Genomic DNA, 17,571 nt, shown 5'->3' with positions numbered 1-17,571 from the left:
ACTAGTAGTCTACTTCTGAACGCGCCAAAACAACAACAGGCTCCCCATTATACAGTAGGACCCTAGGCAGCTGCCGCTTGCCTGACTAGAACTAAACCACATTACTACATCTCCTCCCCTCTTAGTCCCAAAGTCTGAATGTAGTTATAAAACATAACAACTGAAAGGGAACAACTTTTTAACATTTAGTGGGAACTCTAACTAAGAGCATGGGTGTAGACTGGTCCATACTCGAGGCACCATAAGGGGATTATTCTGCCCCTTTTACTACATAGTCCTTGAAATGTGCAGGTGCCTTCCTATCTCTAGTGGGGTAGCGTGGTTCAACTTCTGGCTCTGTATCTTGAGGGCCGGATAGATGAATCTCTTCATTGCTGTGCTGCACTACAGGTGTACTCATGCTCTCCTCCCCTGTGACTGTGCTGGGACCGAAGTCTTCCAGTGGCTGTGGTCCCCGTGGAGCGGTGGTGGGGCTCTGATCCAAACGGAGGTGCACGTGATCTTGGTGCCTTTTGATGATCTGACCGTCCTCTGTCACAACTTTCCATGATACTGGCCCTGTTTTTTCAAGTATTGTACCTGGTATCCATTTGTTTCCATGTGCTTGAAAACCTCGCACATACAGACGTGCTCAAATTTGTTGGTACCCCTCCACAAAAAAACGAAGAATGCACAATATTCTCTGAAATAACTTGAAACTGACAAAAGTAATTGGCATCCACCATTGTTTATTCCATATTTAATAGAAATCAGACTTTGCTTTGCGATTTTTTATTCAACATAATATTGTAAATAATAAAACAAATGAAAATGGCATGGACAAAAATGATGGGACCGCTAACCTAATATTTTGTTGCACAACCTTTAGAGGCAATCACTGCAATCAAACATTTTCTGTAGCTCTCAATGAGACTTCTGCACCTGTTAACAGGTAGTTTGGCCCACTCTTCCTGAGCAAACTGCTCCAGCTGTCTCAGGTTTGATGGGTGCCTTCTCCAGACTGCAAGTTTCAGCTCTTTCCATAGATGTTCGATAGGATTCAGATCAGGACTCATAGAAGGCCACTTCAGAATAGTCCAATGTTTTGTTCTTATCCATTCTTGGGTGCTTTTAGCTGTGTGTTTGCTGTGGGTCATTATCCTGTTGGAGGACCCATGACCTGCGACTCAGACAGAGCTTTCTGACACTGGGCAGTACGTTTCGCTCCAGAATGCCTTGATAGTCTTGAGATTTCATTGTGCCCTGCACAGATTCAAGGCACCCTGTGCCAGGCGCAGCAAAGCAGCCCCAAAAGATAACCGAGCCTCCTCCATGTTTCACTGTAGGTATGGTGTTCTTTTCTTTGAAAGCTTCATTTTTTCGTCTGTGAACATAGAGCTGATGAGACTTGCCAAAAAGCTCCAGTTTTGACTCATCTGTCCAAAGGACATTCTCCCAGAAGGATTGTGGCTTGTCAATATGCATTTTAGCAAATTCCAGTCTGGCTTTTTTATGTTTTTCTGTCAAAAGTCGAGTCCTCCTGGGTCTTCTTCCATGGAGCCCACTTTCGCTCAAAAAGCGACGGATGGTGCAATCAGAAACTGACGTACCTTCACCTTGGAGTTCAGCTTGCAGTTATCCTTGGTTCTTTTTCTACCATTTGCACTATCCTTCTGTTCAATCTGGGGTCGATTTTCCTCTTGCGGCCGCGCCCAGGGAGGTTGGCTACAGTTCCATGGACCTTAAACTTCTTAATAATATTTGCAACTGTTGTCACAGGAACATCAAGCTGCTTGGAGATGGTCTTGTAGCCTTTACCTTTACCATGCTTGTCTATTATTTTCTTTCTGATCTCCTCAGACAACTCTCTCCTTTGCTTTCTCTGGTCCATGTTCAGTGTGGTGCAAACAATGATACCAAACAGCACAGTGACTACTTTTCTCCATTTAAATAGGCTGAATGACTGATTACAAGATTGGAGACATGTGTGATACTAATTAAAGAAACTAATTAGTTTGAAATATCACTATAATCCATTTATTTATTATCTTTTCTAAGGGGTACCAACAAATGTGTCCAGGCCATTTTAGAATATCTTTGTAGAATAAGCAATAATTCATCTCTTTTCACAGCTTCTTTGCTTTATTCTTTATACAGCTCATTGAAATAATGCTTCATTCCTCCTGAAAAGTGATGAAATTAAAAGCTATTTTATCATGTATACTTGCATGCCTTTGGTATGTCATAGAATAAAGAAACAGCACTTGTCCAAACGCAATCGCAGACCTGCTGTTGAAAGTCTATTCAAAACCTTGTCTAGGTGATCCATGTGACTTGCATCATCTTTCCCTGTGATAAGTATATCATCAATGCGAACCACCACATGTGGGATGCCCTGCAACAGGCTTTCCATTGTTCGATGGAAAATGCCTGGCACTGAAGAAACTCCATAAGGCAGTCTGGTATAATGATACAGCCATTTGTGCGTATTAATTGTGGTGAATTTCCTAGAACCTTCATCCAATATCATCTGTTGATATGCTTGAGACATGTCCAGCTTTGTAAATTTCTGACCTCCCCCTAACACTGCTAGCAAGTCCTCAGTTTTCGGAATTGGATAATTGTCCAGTTTTGAAACTTGGTTGACTGTGACTTTATAACCACCACATATTCTAATTGATTTGTATTGCTTGACCTCCGGTACAATTGGTGCTGCCCACTCAGCGAAAGACACTGGTTCAATTATTCCTGCCTTTTCCAATCTCTGAAGCTCTGCCTCCACTTTGTCTCTCAGTGCATAGGGCAAAGGCCTGGGTTTAAAATATCTGGGCTTTAGTTCAGGGTCTACATATATTTTTGCAGTGGTTCCTATAATGTGCCTAGGCCTTCCTTGAACTCTTCAGTGTATTTACCTAGAACTGACTGAAGTCTTGGAGGTTTATCCGCCTCTAGTTTTAATATGGCTCTCCAATTCAACCTAATTTCTTGTAGCCAGTCCCAGCCAAGAAGGTCTGGCCCCTTCCCTTTTATCACCAATGCTGGTAAATGCTTCTCTTGGCCCTGGTATTTCACTCTGGTGGATACAACTCCCAGGACTGGAACCTGGGCTCCTGTATAGGTTTGCAAGCTTACACCTGTATTTTCTAAATCTCCCAATCCTAAACTTTTGTAAGTATGTTCACTTAATATTGTGGAAGAAGCACCTGTGTCCACTTCCATTTCCACAGAATGTCCATCTAAATCTATTAGGACTTGGAATGGATCAACTTTCTTCCCCTTCATGTGATATAGTGTATAAGCCTCTCCAATGTCCTCTTCCCCCTTCAAGAAATTTGCTCCACGAACGTCACTTTTCCCTCTAAATGGTGCTCTTACAGATTTTTCATTTGCTTTATTTCTGCATTTTCGGGCCAAATGCCCCCTCTTGTGGCAGGAGTGACAAATTGCATCAGCAAATCGGCACGTCTCAACACTGCTTTCCACCGCATTATGTTGATTGTAGATTAGGACTGCTGCTGTAACTCCAACACATCTTTGGCTGCCGTTTCCATGGCTGTGCTTTAGAGGGGTCTTTTACTCATGACATGTCCAGCATTGGCTCGAAGGCACTGCTAGCGGATACAGGTCTTCTAACATGGACCAAAAAGAGGTTCTGAGCAGATTCCTGGAAGCGGTGCGAAGCAAAGAGGCCAACTCTAGCGAGGTCTTTGCTAATGAGTTCACAGTGAGTATATTCTGTGTTTCTGAGTTACAATGCGACTCTTTCAGTTCTGCTGCTCAGTTCAGAACAACATGGCCGAGGTTCAGTTCCAATTGATATCTCTCAGAAGAACTTTCCAACAGCACTGATATACACTGAGCTCTGAGAGACTCAAGAACCATATCATAGGTTTAAATGTCTCTTTGATTGTTCTAAAGAAAGTGATGTATTCAACTATGAAAAAATAAAAGCTCCTTCAGTATACCTTTGTGTTTGAAATTAGGGGAAGGGAGCCATAGTGTTTTCACAGTACAGCAAAATATTGTATTGTTATAGTTGATGGTATTTCAATTTAGTGTTAATAACACCATACCTTTTCACTCAACACTGTATGCTGAGGTTTTTCCACAATTCATTTTTCAGTCTAATAACAGTATGTTTTCAAGTCCCAAGGTTATAATTAGATAATCAAACTGGAGCAAAGACCAGTTATGTAAATGATCTAAATGAACCAGATCCCCTATTATGATTTAATTTCCACAAGATAAAAAAAATCGTATTAATTTTAATGGCGTTGCTGAGTCGCTGGCGCTCGTTATCAATGCTGTACTCCAGTCCAATAATGTATCGACAAGTGGCTGGTTACAAAGTTATAATGTTATCTAATGTGTGATCACTGTGTCCAAAAAAAGAACACAACCCTGCCGTATTCCCTGTTGTGGGGAAGCAGACACTTAACCTTTACAAAGATGCAGTAAATATGTGAGGCAAAATAGAGATCCACCCACTGGCCAATTTATTAGAACCCCCCCCCCCCCCCCCCCGGTTTGCATCGGACCCTCTACACATGTGAGACTCCCCTGGAAGCAGTGAACTGTTGTTGCTGATCAAGTCCATCCTACCTAAGAAAGTTTACAAACGAGAGGAGGCCATTCGGCCCATCTTGCTTGTTTGGTTGTTAGTAGCTTATTGATCCCAGAATCTCATTAAGCAGCTTCTTGAAGGATCCCAGGGTGTCAGATTCAACAACATATTATTATTATTATTATTATTATTATTATTATTATTATTATTATTATTATTATTATTATTATTATAAATTTCTCAGCAGACACCCTTATCCAGGGCGATTTACAATTGTTTCAAGATATCACATTATTTTTACATACAAATACATTATTTTTTACACATTATTTTTACATACAATTACCCATTTAAACAGTTGGGTTTTTACTGGAGCAATTTAGGTAAAGTACCTTGCTCAAGGGTACAGCAACAGTATCCCCCACCAATCAGCATCCACGGGATGAATGAGAATTCACAATCCTTTGGACAGAGGGCAGCTCTGTGTAACTTTCAATTCAGTGCCTTAAAATGAATTGCAAACTCATTGCCTACTGACAGATCTGTGTTTAAAAGTACAGTCTAAATGCAGCACAGTTACAGTGAGATTGCACTTCTTTTCCCATGTGATAAAGGTACAAAAGCATAGTGTGTCCAAAAACCCAGCTGTCATTGTACCTGACAGCGTCTGTTCAAAACCCCTTTGTACTGAAAACCTACTGCTGAATAAAAACACAGATCTGATGATACTGAAAACCTACTGAATAAAAACACAGATCTAATAATACTGAAAACCTACTGCTGAATAAAAACACAGATCTGATGATACTGAAAACCTACTGAATAAAAACACAGATCTGATAATACTGAAAACCTACTGAATAAAAACACAGATCTAATAATACTGAAAACCTACTGCTGAATAAAAACACAGATCTGATGATACTGAAAACCTACTGAATAAAAACACAGATCTGATAATACTGAAACCTACTGAATAAAAACACAGATCTAATAATACTGAAAACCTACTGCTGAATAAAAACACAGATCTGATAATACTGAAAACCTACTGAATAAAAACACAGATCTGATAATACTGAAAACCTACTGCTGAATAAAAACACAGATCTAATAATACTGAAAACCTACTGAATAAAAACACAGATCTAATAATACTGAAAACCTACTGCTGAATAAAAACACAGATCTAATAATACTGAAAACCTACTGAATAAAAACACAGATCTAATAATACTGAAAACCTACTGAATAAAAACACAGATCTAATAATACTGAAAACCTACTGAATAAAAACACAGATCTGATAATACTGAAAACCTACTGCTGAATAAAAACACAGATCTGATAATACTGAAAACCTACTGCTGAATAAAAACACTGATCTGATAATACTGAAAACCTACTGAATAAAAACACAGATCTAATAATACTGAAAACCTACTGAATAAAAACACAGATCTAATAATACTGAAAACCCACTGAATAAAAACACAGATCTGATAATACTGAAAACCTACTGAATAAAAACACAGATCTGATAATACTGAAAACCTACTGCTGAATAAAAACACAGATCTAATAATACTGAAAACCTACTGAATAAAAACACAGATCTAATAATACTGAAAACCTACTGCTGAATAAAAACACAGATCTGATAATACTGAAAACCTACTGAATAAAAACACAAATCTAATAATACTGAAAACCTGCTGCTGAATTAAAAAAACATGTAATAATAAAGGTAAGTTTTTTTTTAATGATGAGATCAAACATTTTAACTCACATACAGAACAATGTAAAACACAACATTCAGTCTCCTGGGATAGCTCTGTTAGAACTCTTATATTGCATTGAATATGATCCACAGTGAACATGTCACTTTTTTATATATATATAGGACTGTTATTGTTTATAACATATTCATACAATACCATACTGGTTTGCAATATGGAAAGGTTTGCAAACCCTTGTCATTTCCTTGGCCACACTATTGTCATTCCTTTGGCAAATTGTACAACTATGCCAACAAACTTGTAATGAAGCTACTACACAACTACAGCTGTGGGGAATGGAGTCAATAATAGTACCATGCTTGTTTCTGCAGAGACTAAAAAGGCAGTCGACCAAATACAAAACTGAAAAACCCTCAGAAGAAGCAGAGAAACAGGAAAATGGCAATAAAAACAGATACAAAGATATAGTGCCATGTGAGTATATACGAAACACAGTTACTTGAGTCTTAGTCCCTTTCATGCTAAATATCACATTTTCTGATGATGGGGCTATATGTACTCATAATGAAAATATAATATTCTTTATTACCTCCTTTATAGCACATTTATAGATGTATTATTAGCTGTTTATAATGCATTATTATACTGAAGAATTATCTCAATTCAATATGTAATTACATATGTAATTATAATTTGTCAATTGTAATTGCTAAGTACTTATAAATAGGGCTTATGTTTTTCAGGTTTTCTTAATTGTATTTTTCAGTGCTTATTTTTAGCTATTTTCGAGTTTTATGTAAATCGTTTTTTTGGGGGGCTTTCGTTTTTGATATACTGTATGAAAATAGTGTTTTCGGTTACTTTCCAAAATGCTTGAGCATTTTTTTTTATGTCAAAGTATGTAAAGTAACTGCTTTCACAATGAAATCCCTCTGGTCACGGCACATTCTTCTGGGGGTTTTGTGTGTAGGCATTTTTGTACATTTCACCACAACTCTGTTTTAAATCCTCCGTGTCTTAACTGTAATACAGCTTTAAATCCTGCAAACAAGCCTCCATCCTGATTGTAATCTTGTTTTAAATTTTTTCTGAGGTGTTTTATCGGGTTTTATTGCACTGGTATGAATGGATAAAATAATGATCCCTAAATTCACAACGTGGGTATTAGTGCGAGTAACGTGAGATTTTCTTACAAGAGACCACCACAGTAAAAAATATATTTTATTCATAACTCCCAAATAAAAAACAAATGTAAGTAAACATAGTCATAAAATATGTCACATGTTTGTTTGCTGGTTTGTTTGTTTTAGTTGATCACAGCAGGGTGAAGCTGTCGTTGATAACATCGGACACAGATTCTGACTTCATCAATGCAAGTTTTATCAAGGTAGGTTCCCTTTTGCTTCTCAACATGGATAAGCAAAAATATGTTATATCTTCAGCCAATAATCAGTTCACTGTAATAGCATTACAACTGCAGCGACCATGTTATGGTGAATGCATGATCTCTGATTGCTGTGTGGTTGAAGGTCAGCTAATCATTGTCATTGTAGTACAGCTTAGCTAAACCACTTGAGCCTGTTATGGTATGAGCAGTTATTCTACCCATATGTGCCTTATAGAAGACAACATATATACTTAATATACTATATGAAATACAGTAATCCGTCGCATATCCGCCCATCACATAGCCGCCCTAACCGTTTATCCGCCATGATCAATCTCTTCAGCTATGTTAGTTTATTATTGAACAGAGAAGATTAGATCAGAGATTGTAGATCCTTTAGATTTTCGTACCCTGTGTTGTATGTGCTCCATGCGCTGCCATTGCTGGTAGTGTCACGTGAACTGTGCAGTGTGTTGATATGTAAATAAATCCTGCGGGGCATATCAACTTCAACCTCCGTCTCGATCTCCTGCCTGACACTCAGCAGCAAATGCACACACCCACATGGCAAACGGCTACTCTGTCACAAGCATTAATACCCTGTATCTTTCTAAACAAGGGATTTAGGGGAGCTCCCTAATAAAAGCTGAATCTCAAAACAGTAATTGTGTGAATATAGTAATTGTTACAGCAGTGTATAATGGGATTTCAAACAGGATTCATTTATCTGACTTTTTACATCTCCGCCCTTACTCTGGTCCCACCGCAGTCAGATACGTGACGGATTACTGTATATGATATAATATACAATATACTGTATGTCATGTAACATAATTAGTTACATTAAACATATATCGGTTTCTACACGGGTATCAGTACCGTTTCCATTTCTTTTTAGGGAGCATACGGGCAAAAGGCATACATTGCCACTCAGGGGCCCCTGCCGAACACTGTCTTAGATTTCTGGAGGATGATCTGGGAATACAATGTGCAAGTGAGTAATCAACAGAATGGAAGCATCTTTGCTGTGTATTACACTGTAAACACCTAGAATCACTGTGTGGATATTTCAGAAAGTCATGCTGTTTATTACACTGTTAAACACCTAGAATCACTGTGTGGATATTTCAGAAAGTCATGCTGTTTATTACACTGTTAAACACCTAGAATCACTGTGTGGATATTTCAGAAAGTCATGCTGTTTATTACACTGTAAACACCTAGAATCACTGTGTGGATATTTAATAAAGTCATGCTGTTTATTACACTGTTAAACACCTAGAATCACTGTGTGGATATTTCAGAAAGTCATGCTGTTTATTACACTGTTAAACACCTAGAATCACTGTGTGGATATTTCAGAAAGTCATGCTGTTTATTACACTGTTAAACACCTAGAATCACTGTGTGGATATTTCAGAAAGTCATGCTGTTTATTACACCTTTAAACACCTAGAATCACTGTGTGGATATTTCAGAAAGTCATGCTGTTTATTACACCTTTAAACACCTAGAATCACTGTGTGGATATTTCAGAAAGTCATGCTGTTTATTACACTGTAAACACCTAGAATCACTGTGTGGATATTTCAGAAAGTCGTGCTGTTTATTACACCTTTAAACACCTAGAATCACTGTGTGGATATTTCAGAAAGTCATGCTGTTTATTACACTATAAATACACACAGAGTAGCACTCAACACCTCGAAAGGCCTCTTCTTTAGGTAAAATTTGAACTGATGACACAGAAAACTACTACATTCTGTCCTAATAAATTCAATCTCCTCAGTGTGCTTGATAGGAACGAGACAATCTCTTCAGATTCCACAATACTTTTTTTTTTAATAATAAGTACAAACTGTATTTTGGTAGAAACACCTTTATAAAGAAATGTTGTGATTTGAAATGACACGATGACCTTGTTTAATTCCAGGTTATTGTAATGGCCTGCAGGGAGTTTGAAATGGGAAGGGTAAGAGACCAAAAGATGGATTTATTTTTGTATTTATTTATTTTACTAGGTACATAGGTTTTATATTGTGCCATATGGCTCACTATACATGCTATTAAATCAATATGTGTTTTATATTTTAAAAACAATACATTTCACATATGGTGCCGCATTGGATAATTGTAATAACGAGTAAAGCCGATTGGTGATATTGAACCCTTTCCAAATGTAACTACAAAGTACCGTACATAGAGGTTAGAGTTCAGTTTACAAAGTACCGTACATAGAGGTTAGAGTTCATTTTACAAAGTACCGTACATAGAGGTCAGAGTTCAGTTTACAAAGTACCGTATATAGAGGTTAGAGTTCAGTTTACAAAGTACCGTTGTGGTGGAGTGTCCCGCCCCTATTTATTATTATTTGTATTTTTGTTTGCGGCGCGGGTAAAAGCGCCGCGTCTTTTATTGTTATATTTAAAAACCCTGTGAGGATGCATGGCTGATCAGCTACTGATTATTTAACTAGCAGACAGTCATGCATCCTTACCAAACGCGTGCAGACTCTGGCCGAGGGATAATAAGATAATTACCAACTAGTTAATCCCTCGGCCAGAGTATATAAACCTGCAGCTCTCTGCACTTGTTGTTGGGTGTACAGAGGAGAGTACGGGGAGCGGAGAGAGCAAGTCACATTTGAAAAAAAACAATTAATAATAAATAGGGGCGGGACACTCCGCCACAACCGTACATAGAGGTTAGAGTTCAGTTTACAAAGTACCGTATTTTGAGGTCAGAGTTCAGTTTACAAAGTACCGTGCATAGAGGTTAGAGTTCAGTTTACAAAGTACCGTACATAGAGGTTATAGTTCAGTTTACAAAGTACCGTGCATAGAGGTTAGAGTTCAGTTTACAAAGTACCGTACATAGAGGTTATAGTTCAGTTTACAAAGTACCGTATATAGAGGTCAGAGTTCAGTTTACAAAGTACCGTATATAGAGGTCAGAGTTCAGTTTACAAAGTACCGTATATAGAGGTCAGAGTTCAGTTTACAAAGTACCGTGCATAGAGGTTAGAGTTCAGTTTACAAAGTACCGTACATAGAGGTTAGAGTTCAGTTTACAAAGTACCGTATATAGAGGTCAGAGTTCAGTTTACAAAGTACCGTATATAGAGGTTATAGTTCAGTTTACAAAGTACCGTGCATAGAGGTTAGAGTTCAGTTTACAAAGTACCATATATAGAGGTCAGAGTTCAGTTTACAAAGTACCGTACATAGAGGTTAGAGTTCAGTTTACAAAGTACCGTACATAGAGGTTAGAGTTCAGCTTACAAAGTACCGTGCATAGAGGTTAGAGTTCAGTTTACAAAGTACCGTACATAGAGGTCAGAGTTCAGTTTACAAAGTACCGTGCATAGAGGTTAGAGTTCAGTTTACAAAGTACCGTACATAGAGGTCAGAGTTCAGTTTACAAAGTACCGTGCATAGAGGTTAGAGTTCAGTTTACAAACTACCGTACATAGAGGTTATAGTTCAGTTTACAAAGTACCGTACATAGAGGTCAGAGTTCAGCTTACAAAGTACCGTACATAGAGGTTATAGTTCAGTTTACAAAGTACCGTACATAGAGGTCAGAGTTCAGTTTACAAAGTACCGTACATAGAGGTCAGAGTTCAGTTTACAAAGTACCGTACATAGAGGTTAGAGTTCAGTTTACAAAGTACCGTACATAGAGGTCAGAGTTCAGTTTACAAAGTACCGTGCATAGAGGTTAGAGTTCAGTTTACAAACTACCGTACATAGAGGTTATAGTTCAGTTTACAAAGTACCGTACATAGAGGTTAGAGTTCAGTTTACAAAGTACCGTATATAGAGGTTAGAGTTCAGTTTTCCATTTTGTCAGAATCATGTTGAAATGGCCAGTGTTTTCTATCTGTTAATGCAACCCCAGCAGGGTCATAGCATCAGTGACTAAATCTTCCACCAACAATTGAAATGAAGTGGTGCAAGGAGACAAGGGATTTTGATCTATACATTATATGATTCAAGGCAAGTGACATTTATTTTTTTCTTCCCACAGAAAAAATGTGAGCGTTACTGGGCAGCCCCGGAAGAGGAGACGTTTAAGTGTGGCGTTTTCTCCATTTCATGCGTGAGTGCATCTTAATGTGATGATCGCTGCTACTTCTTATGAAGACCTTGATGTTTCTAACAGGAAAGAATCTTCCTAAGAGTACTTGCAGTAAAGTCTATTCACATCTTTTTACTACCTGCACATTCTATCTCTTCTGAGGTTGCCAAGTGACTGCAATGGAAACTTTTGCTTTTTGTGGTCGGAGTGGTTAGGTTCCTGTCTTTAACCTTCAGCGCTCTGCTATGAAATATGTATTTACTGTTAATTTAGGACAGAGCGCTATCTACATACCAGAAAAGCAGCCTGGTCTTTAAAGCATGACAAGTGTTATAGAAATGTAAATGCGAAAGCTGTTTACAAGCTCCACTCTGCAGTGCAGTGTGAACGCAGCTGCGCTTTCATGTAAAACAGGCTTATTAAGTTGTGTTGAAACTTACTTTGAGAAAATACCCCCAGTCTTTTGTACATGTTTATTGTTCCGTTGTGTGTGTGTATATATATATATGTGTGTGTGTGTGTGTACAGCTTTTCAGACATGTTCAATTTTCTTTATTTGATAGGAATCTGAGGAAAATAAAGGCGATTATGTTGTTAGGATATTTAAAGCAACCTTATTTAATGTAAGTATGCAATATATTGACTGATGTCTTACAAATCTAGTTGGCTGTTAGCAGCGCATGTAATATAAATGGAAAACAATTAAATGAAAGAGCAAAACACACAAGGTGAAGAATAGCACAGAGATGGGAATCTGCAAATCCTGAATATTGATGCATTGACTGGATGAAACATTTATTGTTGTCATCGTTTGTAGCTTCAGCATTTACAGTTTTCGCACACGGCAGCTTTTTTCCGTGGTGTGATTACTGTACATACTTTTATTCTATGCTTGTTCCTTACAGGAATGTCGTGCAATTTATCAACTCCACTATGTTAACTGGCCAGACCATGGAGTCCCCACCTCCATAGACCCAATGCTGGAGATGATCTGGGAAATGCGTTCCTATCAGGAACACGATGACGTCCCACTCTGTATCCACTGCAGGTAAGAACAGAGCCCAACCAGGAAAGAAGATCCCCACGCTGTGTCAACACCGTCAATACCTTTTCCCTTTATCTTCTCTCAAACATTTGTGTAGAAAAGTTTAACTAAGAGTCCTAAAGAAGGTTGATCGTTGATTCATGGTCTGTGTTGCGGTTTTCAATTTATAAATAAAACGTACAAAGATGTCTATCTGTTTTTCAGAGTGTTTTCACACACACGCACACACACGCGCACAAACACACACACACGCACACATGCACACGTGCACACACACACACACACAGACACGCACGGACAGGCACAGGCACACACACACACATGCACTAACACCCTCCTACCTCTGTCGTCCCCCCATCCCCCCATCCCCCCATCCCCACCTCCCCCCGTCCCCTGCTGTCATGGAAGACTTTTTTTTCTAGTCAAAGGAAGTGACTGCTTGGCCAACAGCTTAAAAAAACACTGCACTCAATTCTTATTAAAAACACTGCAGACTCAATTCTTATTAAAAAAAACACTGCACTCAATTCTTATTAAAAACACTGCAGACTCAATTCTTATTAAAAAAAAACACTGCACTCAATTCTTATTAAAAAAACACTGCAGATTCAATTCTTATTAAAAACACTGCAGACTCAATTATTAAAAACACTGCAGATTCAATTATTAAAAACACTGCAGATTCAATTATTATTAAAAACACTGCAGACACAATTCTTATTAAAACACTGCAGACTCAATTATTAAAAACACTGCAGACCCTTCTTATTAAAAACACTGCAGACTCAATTCTTATTAAAAAAAACACTGCACTCAATTCTTATTAAAAACACTGCAGACTCAATTCTTATTAAAAAAAACACTGCACTCAATTCTTATTAAAAAAACACTGCAGATTCAATTCTTATTAAAAACACTGCAGACTCAATTATTAAAAACACTGCAGATTCAATTATTAAAAACACTGCAGATTCAATTATTATTAAAAACACTGCAGACACAATTCTTATTAAAACACTGCAGACTCAATTATTAAAAACACTGCAGACCCTTCTTATTAAAAACACTGCAGATTCAATTCTTATTAAAAACACTGCAGACTCAATTATTAAAAACACTGCAGATTCAATTATTATTAAAAACACTGCAGACTCAATTCTTATTAAAACACTGCAGACTCAATTATTAAAAACACTGCAGATTCAATTATTATTAAAAACACTGCAGACACAATTCTTATTAAAACACTGCAGACTCAATTATTAAAAACACTGCAGACCCTTCTTATTAAAAACACTGCAGATTCAATTCTTATTAAAAACACTGCAGACTCAATTATTAAAAACACTGCAGACCCTTCTTATTAAAAACACTGCAGACTCAATTCTTATTAAAAACACTGCAGACTCAATTCTTATTAAAAACACTACAGACACAATTCTTATTAAAAAAAACATTGCAGACCCAAATCTTATTTCCCTTTTGAATTCAAGCACACTGCTGCTGAAGCTGTCAGAAATCTCTTGGAGTCTAAATGCATTCTTGCAGAAGAAAGCTTTTGAATCTTAAATGGATGGGGAAAAAGTGGTGATATATTTACCCAGTTTAATTGCAAATACTGATTCCTTGCAACAGCCCCCCATTTTAAATGATACATTACCACCGTATTTAACTCTGTGCATAATGTACACATGGTCTGCGTTATGCTTTTGCCATGGTGTATTAGACTATTTTATAAGGATTTATGCATCATTTATAAAACAGGGAACTTTACATACATCCCATAATTAGTCTTGCGTCTGATTGTGTTGGGGGTGTTGATAGGGTTTGTTATATTATTTGTTTTTTGTTTAACGAGAGGAGGCCATTCAGCCCATCTTCCTCGTTTTGTTGTTAGTAGCTTATTGATCCCAGAATCTCATCAAGCAGCTTCTTGAAGGATCCCAGGGTGTCAGCTTCAACAACATTACTGGGGAGTTGGATCCAGACTCCCACAATTCTCTGTGTAAAAAAGTGCCTCCTATTTTCTGCTCTGAATGCTCCTTTATCTAATCTCCATTTGTGACCCCTGGTCCTTGTTTCTTTTTTCAGGTTAGAAAAGTCCCCTGGGTCGACATTGTCAATACCTTTTAGACTTTTGAATGTTTGAATCAGATCACCACGTGGTCTTCTTTGTTCAAGACTGAATAGATTCAATTCTTTTAGCCTGTCTGCATACGACATGCCTTTTAAACCCAGGATAATTCTGGTTGCTCTTCTTTGCAGTCTTTCTAGAGCAGCAATATCCTTTTTGTAGCGAGGTGACCAGAACTGAACACAATATTCTAGGTGAGGTCTTACTAGTGCATTGTAAAGTTTTAACATTACTTCCCTTGTGTAACAGTGCTGGCTGTGGCAGGACCGGAGTGATATGTGCCATTGACTACACCTGGAAGCTGCTAAACAACGGGGTAAGGGTACACCTATCAGTAATCAGTAACGATGAATGAAGCTTTCTGGGATTGGAGTCACTGCAGCACATCTGTTGCTGGTCATCCTGTTTTATATGTCGATGGCCCGCTTGTGACCAGATGTATGCTTTCGGTGGTTTTTCCAGAAACACCCGGGAGACTGTCCTGCTGGACACATTGGTCAATGCAGATGGGCTGGTTGCACGAGCCCCACTGTCAAGCCCCTTGTGAAGTCACTGAGATCCTTCTGCTTTATCAGAACTATAGTGTTATTCCTTGTTACTAATTATTAAAACTAATAATAACACATTTAGAGATGCTTTATGGATATTTAAGCTAACGTGTGTCCCAAACATTAAGGTGTGGCTGATGCAGCAGTTTGACACTCCTGTGTCTTTATCAGGCCACACCTGGGACCGGCTCTGTCAGACTGGGTGGGTCACAGGGTTCTTATCTCAAATCAATGCTGGAAAGAGATCATCAAGAAAATACCTCACACAGACAGACACACAAATATGTTGTTATACCTGTGAAAGATTTTAGAAGCGTTAGGATCCCAAGGCAGAATACAGATACCCATTCACAAACAGATCTACCAACACTCTTAGGGTTCATTGACAAATATGTTATATCTATAGTACATTTTATATGTGATGCATTGCTCAGACAGACAACTGTGTATCTGTGGAGAACAGAGGTGACATTCCCTTTGGTTCTGAAAGATTTCTGCTTGAATCTGTGTGTGCTTATGACAGGACCCCATATGGGAAGTCTGAAGGGTTCCTCAATTGATTCACTCGGTGGTTTTTAACTGCTCTCTTCTTTTACTGTTTTGTATTCAGATTATCCCCGAGAACTTCAGTGTCTTCGATTTGGTTCAGGAAATGAGAACACAAAGGCCGTCCCTTGTCCAAACCAAGGTAGAAATTCAATATGCTGACATTCACCATATGCATGTAGTTATGTATTTACTGGAAGGTAATTCCATAGAATACAGTTTAAACTGGGATGTTATTGGGTATGGTATTAATTGTATTGGATTTTCTACCATAAATATCATGCCATATAAAGGCATTAAGAGAAATTCAAATTTTTAATATTTGAAGAAAGGGTCTTTTTTCCCTCTTTTCAGGAGCAGTACGAACTTGTTTACACTTCAGTAAAGCACTTGTTCCAGAACCATTTAGAGAACATGGGCAGAGATTGCAAATTGCACGTGACTGAGGTAAGATCAATTCAGATATCTTGCACATGTTTTATCCCATTTAGAAATGTCAGCAGTGGAAGCATTTTGTGAGCCAGTTCAAAACTGGAGTGCCAGTGTGGCTGTTTCCTAACTAAAATTATGAGACAGGCACCACCGTCCTGTACAACTATCAAATACTAGGGTCAGTTTGAAACTTCCTGTTCAATTTTATCACAGCCTGTGGTTGTGCTGAGCTCTGACACATAACTTAATTTATCAATAGTGTTTTTGTCGGATGTGGTCATTTACTGTAGAAACCAGCCAAAGGCCTTAAAGAAAAATGTGGCTGGGTGTGAAAAAAACAGACTTCCATTTACTCACGTTGAAGCTCTACTTTCATTTACTCATGTCTTGAAGCTCTACTTTCATTTACTCATGTCTTGAAGCTCTGCTTTCATTTACTCATGTCTTGAAGCTGTGCTTTCATTTACTCATGTCTTGAAGCTGTGCTTTCATTTAATCATGTCTTGAAGCTGTGCTTTCATTTACTCACGTTGAAGCTCTGCTTTCATTTACTCATGTCTTGAAGCTCTGCTTTCATTTACTCATGTCTTGAAGCTCTGCTTTCATTTACTCATGTCTTGAAGCTTTGCTTTCATTTACTCATGTCTTGAAGCTGTGCTTTCATTTACTCATGTCTTGAAGCTATGCTTTCATTTCCTCATGTCTTGAAGCTCTGCTTTCATTTAATCATGTCTTAAAGCTGTGCTTTCATTTACTCACGTTGAAGCTCTGCTTTCATTTACTCATGTCTTGAAGCTCTGCTTTCATTTACTCATGTCTTGAAGCTCTGCTTTCATTTACTCACATTGAAGCTCTGCTTTCATTTACTAATGTCTTGAAGCTGTGCTTTCATTTACTCATGTCTTGAAGCTGTGCTTTCATTTACTCATGTCTTGAAGCTGTGCTTTCATTTACTAATGTCTTGAAGCTGTGCTTTCATTTACTCACGTTGAAGCTCTGCTTTCATTTACTCATGTCTTGAAGCTGTGCTTTCATTTACTCATGTCTTGAAGCTCTGCTTTCATTTACTCATGTCTTGAAGCTCTGCTTTCATTTACTCATGTCTTGAAGCTCTGCT

General features: G+C 38.0%; 1 protein-coding gene across 1 annotated transcript in view; it reads left to right on the top strand.

Moving 5' to 3' along the window:
• The first annotated feature begins 3,613 nt into the window (after positions 1-3,613).
• Positions 3,614-17,571, top strand: part of LOC117395374 (tyrosine-protein phosphatase non-receptor type 22-like) — a 41,007-nt gene continuing 27,049 nt past the window's right edge. Inside the window, exons 1-11 of the mRNA XM_059004992.1 lie at positions 3,614-3,703; positions 6,654-6,756; positions 7,593-7,669; positions 8,568-8,663; positions 9,603-9,641; positions 11,699-11,770; positions 12,313-12,372; positions 12,655-12,797; positions 15,178-15,244; positions 16,087-16,164; positions 16,377-16,469. Of these exons, the coding sequence (XP_058860975.1) occupies positions 3,614-3,703; positions 6,654-6,756; positions 7,593-7,669; positions 8,568-8,663; positions 9,603-9,641; positions 11,699-11,770; positions 12,313-12,372; positions 12,655-12,797; positions 15,178-15,244; positions 16,087-16,164; positions 16,377-16,469 (918 nt within the window). The remainder of the gene's footprint in view (positions 3,704-6,653; positions 6,757-7,592; positions 7,670-8,567; positions 8,664-9,602; positions 9,642-11,698; positions 11,771-12,312; positions 12,373-12,654; positions 12,798-15,177; positions 15,245-16,086; positions 16,165-16,376; positions 16,470-17,571) is intronic.

The sequence above is a fragment of the Acipenser ruthenus genome, chromosome 30 (assembly GCF_902713425.1).
Source record: "Acipenser ruthenus chromosome 30, fAciRut3.2 maternal haplotype, whole genome shotgun sequence".
Taxonomy (NCBI): Eukaryota; Metazoa; Chordata; class Actinopteri; order Acipenseriformes; family Acipenseridae; genus Acipenser; species Acipenser ruthenus.
This window is presented reverse-complemented; position numbering and strand designations above follow the sequence as displayed.